At 37.5% G+C, this 9,432-nt stretch overlaps 1 protein-coding gene across 3 annotated transcripts; it reads left to right on the top strand.

Moving 5' to 3' along the window:
• Positions 1–2,150: 2,150 nt before the first annotated feature.
• Positions 2,151–3,305, top strand: LOC124338454 (DNA ligase 1-like). Of its 3 annotated transcripts, XM_046792548.1 has the most exons (5): positions 2,151–2,388; positions 2,446–2,563; positions 2,671–2,714; positions 2,780–2,925; positions 2,988–3,305. In XM_046792548.1, exons 1-4 carry the CDS (start codon positions 2,347–2,349, stop codon positions 2,807–2,809), a joined length of 234 nt encoding a protein of 77 aa, XP_046648504.1. In that variant the 5' UTR covers positions 2,151–2,346; the 3' UTR covers positions 2,810–2,925; positions 2,988–3,305. The 3 variants fall into 3 exon arrangements, with proteins under 3 accessions (XP_046648504.1, XP_046648488.1, XP_046648495.1); XM_046792532.1 differs by lacking the exons at positions 2,151–2,388; positions 2,446–2,563 and having other exon boundaries at positions 2,630–2,714; XM_046792539.1 differs by lacking the exons at positions 2,151–2,388; positions 2,446–2,563; positions 2,671–2,714 and having other exon boundaries at positions 2,776–2,925.
• The last annotated feature ends 6,127 nt before the right edge of the window (positions 3,306–9,432 follow it).

Genomic DNA, 9,432 nt, shown 5'->3' with positions numbered 1-9,432 from the left:
CTTTGGATCTCATCTAGGCTGACGTTTCTTCATCAATCCTTCATCAATATTCATCCATTTTTCTACTAGTTTTGGCCAAACGTCCAGCATTGTTGACTTATAAGAAAATTTGAAGTTCCCTACTTCAATTATGAACCCACTACCTAGTTCAGTAAAAAAGTCCCAGCGTTTAAGAGTTTTGAGAGACGATTTGGTATATTAATTTTTTTTGTCAACAAATAATTTGTCTAATTATTGTTAAATGTTTTTAACAGGATCACCCAGCTAGTGTTTCACAGCTTACGCTGTCATCAGTTAAACGGACGTATGGGAGAACCGGTAAAAAACCTACACTAGTCACTGAAACAAGTCGGAGGTAATTCGACAATTAAGAAATCATGAATCATCTAATTGAATTGATGATTTCAAATTATGTTTAGTTTTGATACCGTAGATGACGGCAGTGTCTCTTTAGATTATGATGAGTACGCTTCAAAACCTAAAAATAAGCGCAGAGTTCCGTCGTTGATTGTTGGGCCACCTGCTGTATCCTGTCTATCGAATAATTAAGCTTCTTCGTCTAGAAAACCCACAGTATTGATTGAAGTTAGTCAAAGGTTAACAAGGCAAATGAAAAGGGATGCAGCTGGATAATTTATTCATTATCATATTTTCCTTAATCATTAACACCTTTTTAGTTCTGGAACTCATGTGGGAGACAGCAGCATCTCTATTGAATATGATGAGAACGCTCCGATAGCAAAAAAAAACGTCGAGTTCCGTCGCTGATTGTTGGCCCACCTGTGGCCTGTCTGTCAAATTTTGAAGCTTCTTCAACTGAAAACCTCACAGTTATGAATGGCCATCAAAGGTAACATGACGAACAATAAGGCATACATGGTTAATTTACTGATTATCGCATTTTCTTTGACTTTAAACCCTTTTAGTTCTGGAACTCATGTGGGAGAGAACAGCATCTCAATTGATTATGACGAGAACGCTCCAAAAACTAAAAAAAAGCGTAGAGTTCCGTCATTGAGTCCATCTTCGTCAAACGTTAAAGGAACTCGAGTGGAAAGATCTTAGGCAAGCACAAACAAGAGCTCAAAGAGCAATCAACAACATCGCAATTCGTCAAATCAAAATTATCAGAACAAGACAAATTCATTTTTCACTGATGAAGAGCTGTTGGAACTAGACAAATTTGGTTTGCCGGAGCCGGTCACACCTGAAAACATCAGAATCATAACGAATCGTCTTCACGAAGCATACCACGAAGAGAAGATAGTGTGCGTAGTGTGCGACCAAATTTGCCGAATCTAAAAATCAAGAACATTGAATTTAGATGAACTACCACCAAGTTTCTTCACAGTACTTCTAAAGCCAACCGGAAAAGATGGAGAGGCGCCAGTGCGCCACCATAAACTCGTCGGTCAATACGATGTTTCTCGTCACTTTCCTGGTGATCGGAGATTTAAACATCTTCTACTATCACCCAGAGGATTATTGATGCATGTTGGCGACTGTCAGCAGAAATCGGATTGTTGCTGTTCTCCCCAACTTAATATCTGTGTGGCCTCGGGTTGTTTACAAGCGCTACGTCGGGAAAATGTCCCAAGTTTGCCATAGCGCAAGGAAATTGGATCGGTCAGTTACCTCCCCATCTAAGCAACATGGCTTATGGGACCTTGGCTTTACTGCGGCTGATTCAGTCATTTGGACGCATGGTTTCATACTCCAGTTCTACAAGTCCAACTGGTGGTACTAGACTAACTGGCCATCTTTATTCGACCAGACTTAACACAACGCTTGTGAGACAACGGATCTCATTAGAACCACGAGATGCGCCTGTAAAAGCTCTTCTTGTTTCTCCATTTGCCTCGGATAAATCAGCGTCAGCAAGAGCAAAAATAGCCAGAACTAAACAAGACTACATAATTGAACCGGAGAAAATCAAGCAAACGCTTCAATTTTGGCGCGACGTCGACAACATAATTATGGCTAATATAGAACTTGATGACGCATGTCTGGATGGTTTGCCGAGAGATGACGTGTCGCCGGCAATGTTCATGATAGACGACGAAACCCTCCCAACATCTGACGGCGAAACATCTGATACTGAAGCAAGCAACGAAGTGGGAATTCCCTCTACTGAAAGATTGTGTGGTGGACCGTCGTTGTTAAGATCAATCTCCATCTAAAAAAATTAGTTTTCTTTCGCTGGTTTTTCTTGATGGTAGCGGGGAAATTCGAGCTACAATTTGGCGTGAAAATTTGGATTTGTGGCAACAACGCTTAATAGTCAACAAAGTGTATGACGTCTCAAATTTTAAGGTACTCAAATCTGAACAAAGATATTCAAGAATTATGCCTGGTAAATACCAAATCAATTTTGACAAATGGACCAAGGTAAAGTTTTATCTATTCATTTTGAACTCAATTTGTATAATTTATTCATTTCTGTAGTGTGACGCTGTTGGCGACAGTGATCTGATTCCAAATTTCCTTGTGTTGAATTGGCAGTTAAAAACTTTTAGTGAGATTCAAACAATGAATCGTTACAGTAAAGATGTTATCATCGTAGGTATGTACCTAAATCCAGTGCAGTATGTCATATTATTATTTTTTTTTTTTTTTCCATTCCAGACATATTTGGCCTGTATATTGACTGTTATTTTCCCGGTATTTCAGAAAACCAACAATTGGTCATTTGCAATGAACTGGGAGGGAAGCGAGTAAGTAATTTGAATTCTGCCTACCTTTAATGCAGCTATTAATTTTTTTTTACATGTATTCATAGACAAGATACAGCTTATTCTTGGCCAGCTAGGCAACTACAAAAAAGTTCTCGTCAAGGGCAAGACTATCCTCAGGTTAAAGGGTATCAAGATGTGGGGTTTTGAAACTCCGCTTCAAGCTGATGTTTATCAAGACACTGTCATTGAGGTATGTTATTCACATTAACCATAAAGATCATAAACTAAATTTTCTTTTTGTCATGCAATTAGGTGTTAACTTCTTCAGATGACTGCTTGCCTTTAGCATTCAAGGAATGGCTGGAGGAAATTTTTGATAGTGATGATGAGAACGACCAAGAGAAAGACCTGCTGAAAGAGGTAGGCCTGAAGGAGAAAGACTTGAAGGAGAGAGACTTGAAGGAGAAAGACTTGAAGGAGAAAAACTTGAAGCAGAAAGACTTGAAGCAGAAAGACCTCGAAGGGAAGAAAGATCAGCTTTCAGATGAAGATAATTAACTGGAGAAAGAGTTAATAAAATGTGTTTTGTATAACTCAAGTCCGTGACACTAGAATAAATCTCCAATGAAATGACATTTTGTTGTATTGTTATATTTGACACATCTTTATATTATTTTTTGGTATTATTTTATTGAGTTGCTTTGATTTAAATTACTTATAGTGTTTATATTTACACTCCAATCCTTCGGGTATCTTGAGGCGTACGTACGCTGCCTACAGTAACAGACTGCCAGAATTACTTACATGTATTTTTTGGGAGGTTGAATTTCGTCTGTAAAAACAAATAAATTTGAACACTAACATTTTTAAGTATAGTTGTAATTTTGACCGCTAGACAGCGGTGAAGTCTTTTTTTATTTTTTTATTTTTTTTTTGCGTGACGCTTATGATACGGCGCTTATGATACGCCTTACATACGGCAACTTGCAGAACGATCACTTTCGCCATTTTGTTTCTTTGTAAAAAAGGCACCATACGCCATCTAGTGTCATAATCGCAAATAATTTTCAATTTTGTGAGGGGTTCGTTTGACTTTTTCCTATAAGAATGATTAAAAGATTTAATTATAAGAGATAATTAGAAAAAATAATTAGAGAGAAAAATTAAAATGAAAATTGATTAAAAAAATACGCAAAATCGTCAATTGCCCTTAACAACTTTCTACCTGACTAAACACTTTCCCTGACTGTACAAGATATCGTAAAGGGCTTAAATACCGTATTTTTTTTCGGCTGAACTTGTTTGAATTACTGTTATTTAGGTCATCAACTTTCGTTTCCTTAGTTTTAATTTTCGCTAGTTTCGTTTTACAGTCGTTCGTATTCTTTCCATAAAGGAAAAAAACACAGATCCTCAAAAACTAGTTAAATCTCTCATTTTTACCTGATAGCCTTATTCATGTTTAAAGTGGTTTCCATGGCTGGACAGAATCCTACTTTAAATTCTTCCCCGACAATAATACTGGAAACACAGTTTGGACCAACTTTGCCACCCATTGACTCTATAGTCTTAACGGATCCCAATTCTGGGACCCTTGAATCCATGGAAACTGACGACGACTCTCGAACAATAAATTCAAATTCAAACGACTTGGTAAAATGGTAATCAGCCCCCAAGAGACCAAGAACAAAACAATTAAAACCGACATTGACAGCTAAGAACTCTCGACCGTCAAAGACAGATATAGCACCAGACCCCAAAAAATAAAAAATAAATAAATAAATGACAAAACTTAAAGTTGTATTAATTTATACGGGGGGTTTGAAGTCGGTCGAGGAACGTCAACTTCTATTTAACTTTTGCAGGGACGGCTACTTTGATATTGTGGGACTTCAAGAGTTGGCTTTTCATGCTTGTCCCATTATTGAAAGTATTAGCTATCACTTGTTCACAAATTTGGGTCCCAACAAAAACGGTAGTGCCATTCTATTACGACATGGCTTGAACCATTAGCAACCTTTGCTAGATCCCGATTGAAGGCTTATCTCTATCGACTTGGAACCGTTTACATTTATAAACATCTATATGCTCCGTCGGGTAGACAAGCACGTTTGCAGATAATTTTACAAGTATCTGCTTACAACCGGTGCTTATTAGTGACCATCAGTCGATACAGTCCCAGTTTAAATGCAATCTGGATCTCCCTTGTAGAAAAAAATTCAGTACTAGTTTATGGAAATTAAACACCTTATTATTGTCTCGGAAAAAAATTTTCAGCATAAAATAACTAAATTTGTTTCATAATCCTCAAATCATCCTCTTAGGGAAGGGAATGTAGCAAATTGGCGACACTAGTTTTGTACTTACCTTCAAATCTTTACTCCAACACCAATTAAGATTGACTCGTTGAGCGAGGCACCTTCAGTTTTGCACCGGACACTGATTATTAAATTAATTATTTTATGTACACCCATTGTATTATTATTTCCATATTTTATGTAGTAATTTTCATTTTATACGCAAGAGTTTAAGTTATATATAAATTTGTGCAATAGCATTAACTTTAGCTTGAGAATATATATATTAAAACTGCTTTTATCCATAACCATTGCATCGTTATTCATTAACGATTAACCTCAATTTTCTTTTTTAGATAAATAAAAGTCAGGTTTCCTTACACCCAACTTCCTTCTAGATCCTTTCCCAATCGCGAACACGTTTATTATTTGTTTCACATAAAATCTCCTCAATTTCTTTTAGTTCCTTCTTAACATATAAACGGTAAATGCATAGACACAATGAAAATTTAAAAAAAATGGGTGAAACTTCCGTAACACGACACCACCCATTAGGAACAGCCAGCACATATCAACTTGAAGCAAAAATTATTTTACCAACATAGGCTGTAAAATACCACACTGGACTGCAACTTCGGGAGCACAATCTAACCAAAGTAAAATGAAATTATATCATCGATGGAAATGCTGTATGATAAAACAAATTATGCTACTTTATATTATTTCAAATGAAGTTAACCGATATATTCTATGAAAACATTATCTGATACCTGTTACTGAAACGGATATTTGCAGGAAACTAGATATCTCATTTAAGATTTGTTGTTATTGCGTGGTGTAAGATTGTGTATGAAAACTTCTCTAGTTTTGCCTAAACTTTAACTTTACTAACTTCTGGACGTGGTGGACAGCACGGCTTCCAAGATTCTTCTACAAATAAATAATAGCAATTAACAATTAAATATAACAATTATGCAAACGGAGTTTACTCCACGTGCAAAAAATTCGTCACACTCACCATCACCAACCCTTCAAAAATAGAAACATCTGCCAATCCAGCTAACATCAAAAGTCCCAACAAAGGATAATGGGGTACCTTTCTTTCAAAACCCTTCAACTAACAGAGAAGAAGGCTATCCAGAGAACTTAATTCAGAGAACACATAATTTGGAGAACAGTTAAACAACAAATAAATCAACATACACTCAAATGGATCAACGAAGTTAGACCGCAAACAGATATAAAAATTGAACATAATAATCATTAAAAGATTCTTCTCAGTTTGAATTTGACATTCCAATAATGGGGTCGGGGGAACCCAACAAAGTAATGGCATCCTAATAACGAAGGTGAAAATCTTGCCAGAAGCGGCCTTCTTGCCAGTTGAGAAGGCATAATCAATCTTCAATTTCATTCCAACAGCTTCAGCAGGGTGAACTTGCGTTCAGAGCAGGGCAGCCTTCATGGAGAAGGCGCCAGTCGTGCTGCACCAACAACTGCAAATACGTAGTTGCGTGTTTGCATGAATCCCATGACGAGGAAACCGGGAAGACCACCATGCAAGTTTTTTTCCGATGGCATGAAGTATTCGTTAATATACTTGGCAATAGAGGCCTTGCCGGTGTAAGTCTCCCAGTTTTAAAATTCAACGTGGGATTCCATGCCCAAGAGTTCGTTGGTTTTTTACGAACCACTTGTCCTGTTAGGAAATTAATTCATTTGTATTTTGTCAAATAATACAACATCTAGGATTCAAAAATTAGCTTTGCGGAATTGCTCACCTAGGGTTACCAAGCTTTGGGTTCGCACTCGAAGCAAGTTTCCTTGAAGCGACAGTCTTATTGCTCGTGAATAGTTAGGGAAGGGGTTTCTCTTCGTTGGGAGTGTTTTTCTTGATTTTGCCCTAGCTGTCGGAGGGAGAGAAAAATGGTGGCGGGCAAGTGGACGCGATATCCGCGAGCCTTGATGATCCCCTGGGAAACTCTCCAGAGGATTGTAAACGATTTTGCTTGGTGACGTCCAAATCGGCCTGTATGGAGCGGCCGTGTGTGTTGGGCTGGTTAACGTTGGCATATGCAAACTGGCGGCGATTGAATCCAGGATTGCTCACGGCACCAACGGAGAGACCGACATCGTTGGTCCTTCAGCTGATGTGTTGTCCACCAAGCATGGCCATGCTGCGGTCGATTCCAAATTATGGGAGATCATCTCGGCCAATCCCTTTCCATCCACCAGTCCAGTGATTTCTTCCATGGTCATATGACGGTCGATCAAAGCGTATCTTGAGAGCGCAAAAGAACTCAACAAGATCCGTCTTCATGGGAGCATGGTGGCGAAAACAACTTTCATGGTATTTTGTAAAAGATCCAGTGGGGTATCCAGCTTGAAGTCTTTGGGATTTAGTTAAAAAAACGGATGTAGATGGCCTGAATTGAGATTAGATTGCAAAATTGCCTAATTTTACGAAGCTATGCTGTTTACCTAAACAGCTATCAGTTCTTTAAATTTAAGATAAAGTGGAACGATTAAAAAAAATTTTATTTTCTGAGAATAAATTATTAACTTAAATAATAAAAGTAGTGCCAAAATAGAAATGGCCCTAATCAGGGCAATGTCTTCCTAGAGAATCCCACTGTTCTACAATTCGAAGCGGTTATTTACCTAGTTTACGTGATTCCAGTCCCTCACGAGATTCATCAACTGTAGAAAGCGATGATGATTAAGCTTTCTCGTGTTATTATTTCATCATGTTACATGTTCGTTTTTTACAAATGTTTTGATTGTTTTGCATAATACTAAAATTATTATGTGAAATACAAAGAACATTATGCACAACTTATTCTGTTTATTTTATTATTGTCTAGATAAAGTAACGCAACTGATTCGGTAGCTTATGGCCAGGAGACGAATAGATTCCAAAACCCGTAATTTGGAAGTTTCCTGAAAACTATCGTTGGTAGCTTCACGGCTTGGAAATTGGAAGTTTGATGGAAAATTCAATGAAGTTTTTTCAAAGCTAGACACCCTTGGTATTTACCTAATCTTTAAAGGAAGCTGTCTGGTAGGTGCCTGGTAACAACTGGTGCCGGTTAAGAGCATTCTAAAACCTAGCAGGAAAAATTTTTTAAGAATATGTGGGTTGTGGATAAAATTCAAGTGAAATAAATCTATTGAGAACCGAAGGAAAGGAATAAATAAAAAAGTGCAGTAAATGGCATCACAAAAGAAAGAAAAAATCCTTGAACGGTAGCGAATGGAAATCAAGTCCTAGCATAGACAGACAAGACGGCACACTTAAGATAAGAAAAGACTATGAGGAATTGCCCAATCAATATTTCACTCAGAGGTAGCATAATGTCCTAGATGTAGATGAAGATGCAATCAAAGATGATGAAAGACACAGTTCTTCCGCTCCCAGATCACTCATAACCTGGGTTACAGCCCCAGTCACCATTAACCGTGTTTTGTTGGCTGAAAGGTTACCCAGTACTGGCCTGAAAGGTACCGGTCTGAAGGGACAAACTGAACGCCATACATTGTTAATTGTGTAATTAGTTATTTATAAATTTGTTAGTTATACTTGGACGAAAATATCATTCCGTTAGGAATCACTTGAGCTACCAGACTAAACCGATAATTGTTTTCTAGTTCTCTAGTCCACCATTCACTCTGCCAATAATATGTAATTTTTGTCTTTAAACTAAACTGTAGGTCCGATGTGATTACAAACCTGACATGAAAGCAATTGAAACCGATCCTTCCCTCGCCGATGTTCTTCCATGTCTAGCTGAATCGCAGACTAGAGAAGGAATGAGATTACATCGGTTAGAGCATAAAACTCCCAGGTAAGAAATTAAGAGTAAGGGAGAATTGTCCTGATTGACACGCACTTAATTTTCTTTTCTTTCAATAGGTACCAGTGTGAATAAATACATGTTATCTATCGTATAAATACCCAAACAATTTTAATCGCCACATCAGGTACAAACATAGAAACATCAATCCAGTAATCATCCATAGAATTTCATCCCGGAATGTCCCCACAAAATCTCCTCCCAGCAAGGTTGTTTTAAAATAATTCTTTATTAAATTAAGTCAGACAATAATTTTCGTTGTAGTCTAGGGTCATTCACGACATTTCCATCGAAGCATTGAGGGATCTGCGTAAAAAAATGGCAAATTTTGAACGAAAGGTAGGCGAAATACAAATCGAGAAAGAGGATCTTCAAGGGAAAGTGATTGAGATGGACAACACCGTGAGCTAGGTTAAGAGGGAGTTGAACGAGATTAAGGGAAAGTTGAACGAATTCGAAAGAAAGGTGGGCAACCTAAAAGATAAGGATGGCGACTAAGAACTTCAAAAATCAGCAGAAAGACGTGGAGCTCCAACAAGATAAGGCAAAATCTTAATTACTCAAATTTTAAATGCTTTATCCATGTCAAATAATTTATTTTGTGTA

The sequence above is a fragment of the Daphnia pulicaria genome, chromosome 1 (assembly GCF_021234035.1).
Source record: "Daphnia pulicaria isolate SC F1-1A chromosome 1, SC_F0-13Bv2, whole genome shotgun sequence".
NCBI lineage: Eukaryota > Metazoa > Arthropoda > Branchiopoda > Diplostraca > Daphniidae > Daphnia > Daphnia pulicaria.
The sequence above is the reverse complement of the archived record's forward strand: the minus strand, read 5'-3'. Positions and strand labels throughout refer to the sequence as shown.